The 13,093-nt window shown below is 22.4% G+C and overlaps 4 protein-coding genes across 4 annotated transcripts; 2 read left to right on the forward strand and 2 right to left on the reverse strand. All coding sequences in view use genetic code 6, as the record gives it.

Annotated features, from left to right (window-relative positions):
• Positions 1-1,045: 1,045 nt before the first annotated feature.
• TTHERM_00803630 (hypothetical protein) lies at positions 1,046-2,033 on the forward strand (the record flags this gene model as incomplete). The annotated part of the gene is made up of 2 exons (XM_001012411.1): positions 1,046-1,549; positions 1,611-2,033. The coding sequence occupies 2 exons, from the start codon at positions 1,046-1,048 to the stop codon at positions 2,031-2,033; spliced, it is 927 nt and encodes a 308-aa protein (XP_001012411.1).
• A 687-nt stretch (positions 2,034-2,720) lies between these two features.
• On the reverse strand, positions 2,721-5,532 carry TTHERM_00803640 (Serine/Threonine kinase domain protein; the record flags this gene model as incomplete). Its single annotated transcript, XM_001012412.3, has 8 exons — positions 5,289-5,532; positions 4,917-5,056; positions 4,693-4,852; positions 4,364-4,467; positions 3,931-4,304; positions 3,698-3,875; positions 2,868-3,473; positions 2,721-2,804 (listed from the first exon to the last, which is right to left on the reverse strand). Exons 1-8 carry the CDS (start codon positions 5,398-5,400, stop codon positions 2,721-2,723), a joined length of 1,758 nt encoding a protein of 585 aa, XP_001012412.1. The 5' UTR covers positions 5,401-5,532.
• Positions 5,533-8,872: 3,340 nt separating this feature from the next.
• Positions 8,873-11,174, forward strand: TTHERM_00803660 (eukaryotic aspartyl protease; the record flags this gene model as incomplete). Its single annotated transcript, XM_001012414.2, has 6 exons — positions 8,873-9,080; positions 9,173-9,521; positions 9,588-9,871; positions 9,934-10,031; positions 10,133-10,588; positions 10,644-11,174. The coding sequence occupies 6 exons, from the start codon at positions 8,873-8,875 to the stop codon at positions 11,172-11,174; spliced, it is 1,926 nt and encodes a 641-aa protein (XP_001012414.2).
• Positions 11,175-11,949: 775 nt separating this feature from the next.
• Positions 11,950-12,456, reverse strand: TTHERM_00803670 (transmembrane protein, putative; the record flags this gene model as incomplete). Its single annotated transcript, XM_001012415.3, has 1 exon — positions 11,950-12,456. One exon carries the CDS (start codon positions 12,454-12,456, stop codon positions 11,950-11,952), a length of 507 nt encoding a protein of 168 aa, XP_001012415.1.
• Positions 12,457-13,093: the final 637 nt, after the last annotated feature.

Consider the following 13,093-nt stretch of genomic DNA (forward strand, 5'->3'; position numbering starts at 1 on the left):
GAGGGTTTGGGCAAGAATTAAGAAATTATTACTAGCTAAACCTAGCAAAATAATTCTTAGATAAGTCCCTTATCCATGTAAATTTGAAAAGCTACTGAAAAAATATTTTAAATCCTGGAAACTAAGTATCTACCGAATCCACGATTAAGTTTTTAACCAAATAAATTCATTTTCAATGCTTTTCATATTTACCGCGACGAAACCCCTCTTAGATCTAAAGCCAAAATAAATGCTTTAAATAAAAGCAAAAGTAATATGGCATCTCTTCCCATATCTTTAAAAAGATATAAACTCTCTATTAGCGATTAATATATAAAAAGTATTTTTTCAATCATAGGAAAAAAGACGACTTCAGAAAACAAATATTAAGATTAGAACCTAAAAAAATAATTTTTAATTGAGCTATTTATTATTTTAAACAAACAAAAGTAAAAATTAAGATTGAGCTAACATTTTTTAAATTAAACAACAAAAACTAAATTGAGCTACATTTTTTAAATAAAACAAATTAAGATTGAGCTATTATTTTTATGGAATGGAAAAAATTTTAAATAAAAAAAAACAAAAAATAAATAAATAAATAAATAAATTAAAAAAAAATCAAATAAAAATAAAAAATTAGATAAAAAATAAAAATAAAAAATTAATGAAAAGAAAAATAAATTAAAATTAAAATAAAAAATAATTAAAATAAATGAATAAAAATAAATTAAAATAAGAAGAAAAAAATCAAGTTAAGCTAAAAGTAATGAAAGCAGCGCTAAATTTTATTTTAAATTTTATAATTTCTGCAAATTAAATTTGATTTTTTTTAATTATGTTTTAATAAGAAGCGAATAGTAATCAATTTAATAATTATTTTTTATGAGATTTCAAAGTATATTTTTTTATGTCTATTAATTAATTTGTTAATTTTTTAATCAATAAACAAATTGATTTGTTTTTTTGGAATAATTATTGAATTTGATAAATTTTTGAATCAATCAATCATCTATATTTTAAAGAACAAACTACAAATAAATAAATACAAATAATTATTATAAAAATGAAGTTAGTTGATTACGGTAGTGATAGTGAGGGCGAAGAATCATAGGAGTAGGAATAGAATTAATAAAATGATTAAAAGAATATATAAAAAGAGAAAGATTAAAGCATTGACTCTGCTAAAGGGGAAAATAATGAAGCGAAATAATGTGAAGAAGGAGGGAAATAAATTGATGAAACAAAAAAGAAAATTACAATTAAGTATAAAGACCTTCCAAAATTTTTAAACCCGACTATTCATAAAGAAAAAGATGATAAAAAGGATTTATGGAAGCCAAAATCTATTTAGGAGATACAAAACGAAAGAAAGAAAAGAATGGAAGATTTATCAGAAACAAATGATAAAAAATCAAAGTTTACAAAAGTAATGAGACTCCCTTCTCCCAAGCGCTAATTATAAAATGATGAAGTTAGTAGCTTTTAGCTTAAGAAATAGGTTGATGATAAACCTGTTTTACCTCCTTACATAAACCCAGAAAATTTGTTTAATAAAGATATTGACGAGGTAATTTATTTATATTCATTTCAAGTAAATACTAATTTATTTACTTCTATATTATAAAAAGGGACTAGTTGAATAGTACGATCAAGATGATATTTACATAAACAAGAGATATTAAAATATATAATCTAACAATGATGCTGAATCAAGAGAGGCTAAATTTGCTAATAATAGACAGATGAATGAAGATGAATTAAAATATCTCGATTCAGATAATACAAATATTACTAGTGCTAAGATATCAGAAATATCAAGAGAGCAATTAATAGGCGACTCAAATTGGTTGCTTAATTATTAAAAGTAATAGTAATAGAATATCATAAAATCTGGATATCATCTTAACTCACAAGTAGACAAAACACAAAAATCTAAAAACTAATTAAATGCTTTGGCTGTCGACGCCATCGCTAACCAAGATAACTTAGACTACGAAAGATCTGAGCAAATTAAAAATGCAAAAAGAAAGAGAGATAGATATGGTTGGTGAAATTTATAATTAAAACTTTATATAACTTTAAATTAAATAATTAACTTTAAATTAATTAATATTTTAATCCTATGACTATCTGTCTATTTGTATGTTTTTCAAATATGAACATTAAAATTGAGCAAGCAAAATAATTTAAAATTGTTAATTTTAATTTAAATTAAAAATATTTTGAGTGTTTAATAATATTTAAAAATAATAAACTAACTTATGAATATTTAATAAGAAAAAATTTACTTGTTTAAAATTATCTTACTTTCAGAACTTAAAGAAATTAATTTAAATTGAATGGGTTTAAATGGTTGAAAAAACAATTACACGACATACAAAATGAGTAATTTTATGACATTTTTATTATATTTGAAGTATTTATTGAGTAGTAAGTAAATTTATGGTAATTAATTTGTTAATAGTTTATTTTTATTTAGCAAATAGATTTTTTAATCCTTGATTTATTTATTTATTTTTTTATTTTTTTGAGAAATTGGTTTTTAAATTATATTTATTTATTTGTTTGTTTGTTTATTGATAGAGAGAGTATTTTTATTTTTTGAACAAATATTAATCTTGTTCTAATTGTTAATCTTTTATTTGATATTATTAATTACAGATAAAAAGCTGAATCAATTTGTTTATTTATTTATTTATTCATTCATTCATTCATTGATTAATTCATTTACATATTGTTCATTCAGATTTCTTCAAGAATTTTTTCTGGACCCCGGAAACCAAACAATTGTAAAAATCAAGAACTTTTGATTCTTTATAGTCCTTTTAAAATAGAAAAGATTAGAATTGATTAAAATATCTAATAAAAATAAAGAAATAATTTACAGTGTAAGATTTTTTAATTTTTCCATTGTCGATAATAACTTTTTCATCTTTTTGCTTGATAGTAGTGTTTTCGTCGACAATAAGAGAATATTTGGAAGTTTTTTTGATAGGATCCAAAACGTTTATGGTCAAGTATTTTTCGTCTTCTTATATTTAAACTAATTTACTAAATTTGAGGACCTTCCACTGCTTTTCTTAAAGCATTTTCTCATAGATGACTTTTGATGAGTTTTAATAGCTCGGACTTTTATCTTTTTATGGAAAGTAGTCATGAATATCATCTGATCTTTTTGATTATTTTTTCTTTTATGCAGCTTAATCTTCAATTATTTAGTCTTGCTTATCTGCATCATTAATTACATTAAGAGGAGGCGCTGTTTGCTTTTTAACTCCCTTTCTTACATATGTTTCTTCTGTTTAGGGAGGATCCTAATTATATAAATTTTGCCAATCAATTCCCTCAAAAAAGGGGTGAGATTTCAGATTCTTATAACTTTCAATAATATCTTATTTTTATAAATTGCTATGAACAAAAACACCACCTAATCTTTAATCTGGCTAAAGAACTAATAATTTTTATATTATATCCTGAGCTACCACTGGAATCTATTATAATAAAACAATTATTATAAAAGAAAATTTTATTTTTTATTTTTGAGAATATATGTTGAGATTTTTGCAAATATACATTCATTCATTCATTCATTCTTATTATATATGGATTGATGGATATATTTTTTGCTTACACTATAATAAAAATAGATTATTTGATTAATCATTGTAACACAAATAATAAATATATCATCATTAAAATTTATTTATTTATTTACCTTTGGAAGCATTTCATAATTGCAGTTTAAGATTCTTTGCTTAAGCTAATCGTAAGAAATGTATTTTTAGTGGAATGGAGTTTTGTCGGTGAACATTTAATAAATAATACAGCCAAGTGCCCATAAATCACCGTTCATATCACACTTTTATTCAAGCAACATTTCTGGACTTAAGTAGCTTTATTTATTTATTATTTGTTTATATATAAAAACTGGATAATGAATTTGTTTACTCATTTGTTCCGCAAAATGTTGTAAGTCTCTTCCTGTTTACTGGAAGTGGGGAAGCTATGCATTAAATATTTTAATCGAATTCAGAGGGTTGCTCTGATTATAGATTTTATATCTGTTCCTCATCGTATTTGAAGAATCCAGAGTCTTTATCTTATTGTTTTACATTTTATTAAATTTCTGGGTTGATTTCGCTTTCTAGTTGCTAACCTTCTTAAATGATTCCCTTCTTAATCAAATTTTGCTTCTTTATTTCATTTTTCTTTGTGATGTCGGATTTTAATTGTTCGGGTACTAAATTGGAACAAAAATCATTAAGGGTACCAAAATCGATTAACTGCAAATGTTTATTTTATGAAATGACCATATTCTCAGGCTTTATTATATTTAATTTTAGATATTAGCATAATCAAATATAGTTAATTAATTATGTACTTTAAAATCACGATGGGCAAGGCCTTAGAGGTGCAAATATTCTAATATTAGAACCATTTCTGCAACATAAAACTAGATTGTTTTGAAAGAGAGACTTCCGTTACCTGTTAAGTTAAATCAGATATGAAACAAATTTATATTTTTATATATGAAAAGTAAGTTGAGCTCTTGGATTAATTTAATCTACTTTGAATTTTATAAATTAATTCTAAGCTAATTAATATTTTTTAGCCAGAGAGCTTATCTTCATCGAGTTTAATAAATAAATAAATCAATCAATTAAATCAATTAATGAATGAATGGAGTTAATTCAATTTCATATTAATTACTGTTAAATCTCAAAAACTGCTCAAAGGGACCACCTGAAGCGAAATCCATTACGAAAAAGAAGCAACCTTGAAAAGAGAAGCATTGGTGCATTTTGGGAATTCCTGGAAAATCAAAGAACAACTACAATTTTTCCATAAAAATTTAATGGCTCTTCATCTCCTAATTATTTCAAAAATATTTGTTCATATTTCTAAATGTTTAAGATATTTTTTATTTTATTTACCTATTAAAGCAGCTGTGTTTTAATTCTTTTTATAGCGTAAAGCTTATTATTAAGATCTGTATTCTTTTTAGCTTTATAAACTTTCCCAAATGAACCCTATCCTATCTCCATAATGATTTTATACTCATCTAAAGGACTCTCTTGATTAAATATAAAAAATAATTAGCACGCATTTCTTAATTTTACATTTAAACTCATGAAATTTTATTTGAACTAAAATAATTCTCTATCTACAGCTTATGTAGATAAATAACAAAAATAGGGAAAAAATGATTTTCTGATCATAATTTAAATCTCATCAAATAAACTAGCTGGTAAATGTAATGTGTTTTTTATCTTTGATTTGACAAGAAAATCAACATAAAAAATTACATTTTTGATTTAATTATTTATCGGCTGAGCTGAAACTAGTTTTTTACTAAGAAGAAGATTGTTAATCTTCCTGATTTGTTAGTTTTTTTGGTGTGTTTTCTACTTAAGACATGCTCCTTATTGCCTTATTTATTTTAATTATCTAATTTTTTCTCTTACTTATGAGTATTTTTTTATAAAAAAGATTATGATAATTTTTTTTGGTTGATTTTGGGTTATATTAATAATGAATGTTTGTTTGTTTGTTTGTTTGTATAAATATCAATTAATGCATGAATTTAATATATAGTGAAGATGATTAATTAAATAAGTATAAGCTAACTATATAAAAAAAATGTATTAATGTGCGTATGTGTGTGAGATTTCAATCACCAAACATTAAATTAATAAAAAATTAAATTAGAATGAAAGACAAGCAAGCAAGCTATTTAATAAAGTAAAGATTTGTTAGTAAGCAAATAGAAAAAAAGACTAGTTATTGGTTTATTACTAATTTATTATTTAATCTAACTAATTTAAAGATCTAGATCAAAGATTCAACGAAGGTAACCTGAAAAATCATGTTCGCTTTACTTACTTAAATTAGTAACAAAGTTTATTAGCTAACTAAAAATATCTCATTCATTTTCTCAATCAATTCTTTTATATGCCAATTTATTAATGAAAAGAAGACTCATTAATTAATTTTTAAAGGGCCAGCTCATATTTAAATCAAAAAATCTTGAATATAAATAATAAATTTTCAAATACTTTATTAAAATAAATATGCTGTATTTATTCATTCCCATATTTAATTATTTGCTTAATATTTATTTATTTAACTTACAGCGTCATCTACATCATCTTTTTTTAATTTTTAAAAATTCTCTCATACAAAAATTTTTTCTATTTATTTCCTATTTTTTATCAACTTCCCACTTAAGTTATTTCGTTTCTCATTTGAATATTTTTTGTCATCTCACTTTTTTGACATGAGTTTAATTTCGATGATTGCGTGCGTAGAAGCATGATTGAAATAGATCATTCAGTTTATTAAATATCTATTCCATAAAACATCGAATTCAATTGATTTGACTTAATTAAATATACTTATATACATTATTTATTAATTTATTTATACTTCTAAAGTATTCACTATTTTGAGCATTAAAATAATCAACTAAACATATTCAAGCTTATTCAATTTATTTTTTTTTACTGGGCTTGAAATGAATTTGTTTTACTATCCTCGAATACTTTAGTTTTTACTGCATATAATATTTTCAGTTTGTTTATAAGATGTTAAACATTTTATTTAACCTTGAGGTTATATCTATTTTCAGAGTAATATTAAAGATATTTCTTATATAAACTAGAAATAGAAATTTTGAAGATCAACTTAGCAAACAAATTCAAAATTCAATTTTCCTTTTCTTTTCGAAAAAATTTCTTTTCAATTTAATAAAAAAAAACAACCAAACAAATAAATATTCTTTGATTTTTCTAATTTAAACGAATACACATTCATTAAAACTAATATTCATACTTTAATATAAATTTTCTCGATTGTGCGCCAATAGTTTAATCAAAAAATTTTACAGAAGTAAAAACAAATTTTTTTTTATTAAGATTAAAATATTCCAAAAAATAATATTTTACTTTTAACAAAATATTTTTATATATAATTAGATTTTGTAATAAATAAAATTCTAAAGTAAATCTGATTGTCTATTGCTTAAATAAAACCTTTAAATTAATAACTCATATCTAATCAAATAAATATCTTTGGCTTAACTTGCTTATTATATTTTTACCTTAGGATATATCTCAAAAGTCGTGATTCCATTACACTAATTTTATATCTTAGCTTCATATATATTAACAATCCCACTAATATTCACTAAATATTTTTTTGTTAGAATAAATTTAGACTTTGTAATCTCATGTTATTGAAAATAAATTTAGGCTTTAATTATATAATGAAACACCAAAAACAAACTACTAAATTTAAGGAAGTTCAAAATTTTGTGATTGTTTGTTGATCTTTAATGTAAAAATAATCCTAAAATAAAAATAAATTCCTAAAACCCAGTTTATAATTTCATAATAAAAAAAAATATTGATAAATTATAGAGCTAGATTTAACTTAAAATTAATATTAAAAAGTAATTTTTTTTTTTAATTTATTTTAAGAGTCAAAATTTATTTAGATAAAACCAACAGAAATAAAAATTCTTTCAAAAAATCATATTTAAATATAAAACCAAAATTTACAAATCAAGAAGTAAGTAAATTCAACAAGAAGAGTTTAGTTGCAGTTTTTAATAAAATATATTTAAATATTCTGATTTAATTAGTATTTATTGATAATTAACTTTAAACGAGATTTGAGATAGTAAAATAATCAATCTCCTTCTTATTAAAATTTAGTTATTTATTACATAATTCACATTATAAATGCTTTCTTTGAATAGTAATAAATAATACTATTATATAATTATCTAAATCAGCTTTAACTTTTAAAAAATAATATTTTAGTAAATAATTCTTATTTTTTTAATCGTCCATCCTTGATTTACAACCCAAAAATCACAAAATTTAAAATTGAACTATTATTTATTTACTAATAACTAAATCAGTTATGACTATGGATAAAACACCTTTTTGTTTTTGATAAAATAAATTCTAAATTTTATCTTTTTCTATAAATAATTAATTTTTATTTATTTGCAAATTATTTATTCATCTTTTTAAATCATAACTTGATTTTAGTTTATTTAATCTTGATATTTTTTGTTTAAACTATTTTACTTATTTAAGGTGAAATATTATTTATTTATTAATTTTATCAAAATTTTTTACATAAAAACATACATAATTTGTTTACATTAATTCAAGAAACAATTAAAAATTTTACTATTTAAGCAAATAAATAAATTTTAATTAAAGATTTATAAATTAATTTTTATTTGGCAAATGCTTATTATTTTAATTTGAAAAAATTAATATTTTCTATAAACTGTTACTAACACTCATTAATACTAAAAAATACCTTAAAAAATCCAAAAAATTTAAGTTAAATTTTCAATTTAATTTGCATTTATTATTTTTAAAAATGAAATTCATTATTTTCCTTTGTTTTTAAAGAATTCTGTTTGTTTATAAATATTAAATTTATTAACAAGTAAAAATGACATTTTTTGTTTATTTTTGAAGAATAAGATTGTTTTTTTAATCAATTATTAAAAAATTAAAATGAAAAATGCTAGTCATATCATATTAAATCAACTAATTTTTATGATTGATTGATTTATTTATGTTTGGCTTGTAAAAAATTGCGAAAATAAATACAAATTATTTAAAAATGTTATTTAATAAATTTACATCTATTTTTTTTATTTGAAACACAAACAAGTATTTAGCGTAATAATTCTGATTTCATTTATTTTAATTTGAGAAGGAAAATTTTAAGGTAGGAATTTGAAATTGAAGAATATCTTAATTAATTAATTAATATTTTTGTAAAATTTAAAAAAAGAAAATTTTTGATAAATTTATTCAATTAATCAATATTATTTTAGTTAGTTAATTAGTTTGTTGTAAAAATGAATAGTTTAAAAAAGATACTGGCCGTTTTGTGCCTCACTTTGTCTATTATACATTGTGGATTAATATCGCCAACTAAGCCAGAGAATGTTATTTCATTAGAGCTTAAAAGAGTTTAAGTTGACCCTTGGACTAAAGCAAGCACAATTTCAGACTCTGCATGCTATAGGGATAAAGATTCAGATTACGTTCATGAATATGATATTCGTAATATTTAAATACTCATTTTCAATAATTTAGCTAGCGAAAAAAATAGGATTGCAATTAGAAGTATTTAATAATTTTAATTGTAAAATTAGAAAGGCCAGATTATTGCAAAAACGTCAAGTCCTATGTTAAAATTATGAGTTAATGCATTTTTATGACAACTGCTTATTAGGTAGATCTTAAGTTTAATACAAAGGATGCAACCCCATTTAAAATGGTTTTGGATTTAAGAACTCCTTGGAGCTGGATTAAAAGTCCTAGCTGCAAGTTATACGAAAGAAGTGGTAAACCTCTTGACCAAGATTGCTCTTATCCATCAAAAGTGAAAGGAGTTAAAAATGACGCTAAATTTAACAAAACGTTCAATTGCGAAGGAAATTGTAAAGTATACGAAGATAAATGCGCCGAGATAGACTTAGTTTAGGAAGGTCTTTCTGTGCTGTAAATAAAATTAATTTTTTATTCAATAAGAATTAGTTTAGCTGATTATTTAATTTTTAATTAAAGTGGCAATTTCATTAGCACTAGTGTTAAGTTAAGTGATACAGGTTTCAAGTAGTCAGTTAAGGGATTTAAATTAGTCTAAGCAACAGGTTTATCAGGCTAGTCATTATTATTAGGCGATGGAGTTTTAGGTTTAGGAAAATAGCATACTGGAAAAGCAGACGATGATGATGAAGAAGATTCTTCTATGAACTCAAATTACGATGAAGATGAAGAGGAAGAAGAAGAAGAAGATTCTTCAGATGATAACAATAGCAATTCAAAGAAATACACATTTTTTGAGCATGGTAAATTAATTTTATTAGTAAAATAGCAAATAAATAGTTAAATTTATTTATTTTATAATTAGGAACTGATTTATGGAGTGCAATTGATAGAGTAAACGGAAAAATTAATGCTAACGTGTTTGCTTTGTATTTAGCTGAACATGACTCAATTAAACCTTAAGTAAAAAATTAATTAATTTTTATAAATGGCTCACAAAATTAAGATACAACTAATATCTAAATTATTTTTTTAGTTTTTAATTTAAATTTTTTTAAATAAAGTTATTAATTGGAAGCAACTCAGCGAAATATGTAGATTTAATTTATTAGCCTGAAAAACATCCCTTAAAGTGGATTCCACTCCCTATCTTAAAATATGACACATAAGAAGAATTGGCAAGAACTTACTTTTAATGGAGAATTCCTGTTAGACAAATCGTGTTTAGATATGGATTAGTTACAGAAAAACAAGATGACAAAACTGAATAAGTTGTTGGATTTTAAAATAGAACTTCAATTCTTTTAAACAAAGAAACAGAAGCTTAATTAAGTTTGCAAACTTCAGCAATGATTTTGCCTGAGTCAATGATGGATAATATCCTTGACAAGCTCAATTAAATTTATGGAATGAAGTGTTCGATTTCTACAAACTTCTTGAAATATGTTTAATGCTTTAATTTAGATAAACAATTAGATGTCTCTTAATTAGCTGTCACTATACATGTTGGATATGGAATAGTAATTTATATTTTGAATATTTTATAATTATTTTAAAAATTATCAAATAAAAAAGGACAATGAGTAGCTAATTAATGTTGATCCTAACAACTTACTTTTGGGTTGCAAAAAGAATAAAAATTCAAAATATGATTGCTACTTCAATTTCTAACTCAGTTAAGATGATTAAATCATTTTTGGTGACTCAGTAATGCGCGAGAGCTTTTGGGTTTTCGATGTTAATGGCAGAAAAATCGGATTAGCTCCTGCTAAGTCAAATTATAACGAAAAAAGTTTCTGGAAAGATATTAAAGGGATTATTGCTGATGTTGAAGATGTAATCAGAGGAGATATAATTTTCTTGCTGAGATTCTTCATTGTTTTAGTGATTTTATCAACAATCTTATTCCTTTTTGTCAACTGGAAGAAGATTTATCTAATAATTTAAAGAAGACTTAGATATAAAAACATAGTTGATCCATCTGAACTAGCTAATCTTGACCTAGATAAAAGAGATATGGTTATAAAATATGGATAAACTGATGACTAAGATATCACAGACTAAATACAAGAATTGGAATAAAATGAATCATTTGATGCTCTCTGAACAGTTAATTACATTACTATCTAATACTTTCAATCTATCTATCTTCAACAAAATGAATTAATTAATTAGTTAATCTTAAATTTATTAATTTAAGATTATCATCATTTTTAAATTTTGATCTCTTCCTTCATAATAGTTTAATTGCTAATATGAATGCTTTATTTTGCATATTCATATATTTTTAGTATTTTTCATTAAATTAATTAATAATATTTCATTTTCATTAACTTTTTTCATCAAGCTTAATTTAAAATATAAATATCAAATAAATAAATCATGTTTGTTTGTTTTTTTGGGTATTCTGAAATTGTTATTGCTCAGATATGCGTATATATTTTATCAAAAAATTGATAAAAAAAATGGTAATATAAAGCTTCATCACATAACCATTGACGAAAGAAATAACAAACTTAGCATTTTTTATTTTTTAATTTTTTAAGCTAATATTTTTGAGCGATGATTTATTAAAAATTAGATATTAGAAATCCATAATAAATTAATTAGGTTTATCCTGATTAATTTATTGACTGATTAGAATTTTATTGGATAAACTCTTTGATAATAAGTTTTTTGATAAAATAAATAGAAAAGCTAGATAAGGAGCGAGAGAATGATAAATATTTAGATGATATAAATTTTATAATTTTGAAGTAAAGAAAATAGTTTTTAAATGGAAAATTTACATCTAAATAAAAATGAAATAGAAAAAGCAACAACAAAAATATTAATTTATTTATATTTATCGCAAATAATTAAATATATTTATATTTATTTTTCATTGAGATATTTGAATTACATTGGATTGATTATTATCCAAAAGATTTTCTTCTAATTGACTAAGTTTACTAGAATTTCTTATTTTTCTTTGTATTGTGCTTTCATCAATATTTTCATTTAATTTAGACTTTTAGGTAGTATTTTCATTTTTTAATATTTAGTTTCCTTATTCTTCCAACTCTTTTAGTGATCTCAAATCTCTAAGATATTATCCTTTAGTTTTATAATTCCAAAAACATGTCAATATGAATAATAAAAGTGTGATTGGACTTATCACTGCTAAAACATATTGAACGCAGATCCCAAGAGAGGGTATACAGAATTCGCTACTTGAACAGCATTCGCTGCAGCTGCAACATGTTGTTCCTGCTTAGCACTAGTATTCAACTCCATTTGTTGTGCAACAGTATTCAGTTTAACTAGCGTCATCTCCAAGTACAAAGACTCCCAAATAAGCTATTACAAGTAATATTATAGTAAGTTTTGATGAAGTATGCAAAATCATTATTTTAAATCTATTCCTCTATATTAATATATATTTATTAATGCTTTGACTATTTTTACTATAATGCTAAAAATAAAAGTATTTATTTACTTACCTTAGAACCTAACTAATTGTTTTTATATTTTGCTATCTTTATATCAAAATATTAACATTATTTTTATAATACTATTTAATTTCTAAAGATTTCCCAAACAAACTTTGATTTATGGCTGTAATTAATTCTCGTATAGATTGAATTAAATTTAATCTTTCAGCATAAAAATTTATTTTATTTTGTTTTTTAGGAGTATGTATGTATACACATTCTTTTTAACATAACTTGATTTGTTAATAAAATATTTCTATCTAATTAAATTCTATTTAGAGTTTAAATTAATTTATTTATTTAGCAAATCCACTAAAAAAATATTTATTTGTTTGCATTTAAAATGAAATTATCTAAATAATGATTTAAAATAAATTAATAAATGAATAATTTTAAAATTAGATTAAAATTTGTTTTAAAAAATGATAATGAAAAGTGGTCTTTTTATAAAAAAAAGTATTTATTAATTTAGTTAGTTAGTTACTTACTTAGTTTTATATTTATTTATAACGTATATATTTTGGATTGTTTATGCAAACATAATTAAAATAA

The sequence above is a fragment of the Tetrahymena thermophila genome (assembly GCF_000189635.1).
Source record: "Tetrahymena thermophila SB210 genomic scaffold scf_8254712, whole genome shotgun sequence".
NCBI lineage: Eukaryota > Ciliophora > Oligohymenophorea > Hymenostomatida > Tetrahymenidae > Tetrahymena > Tetrahymena thermophila.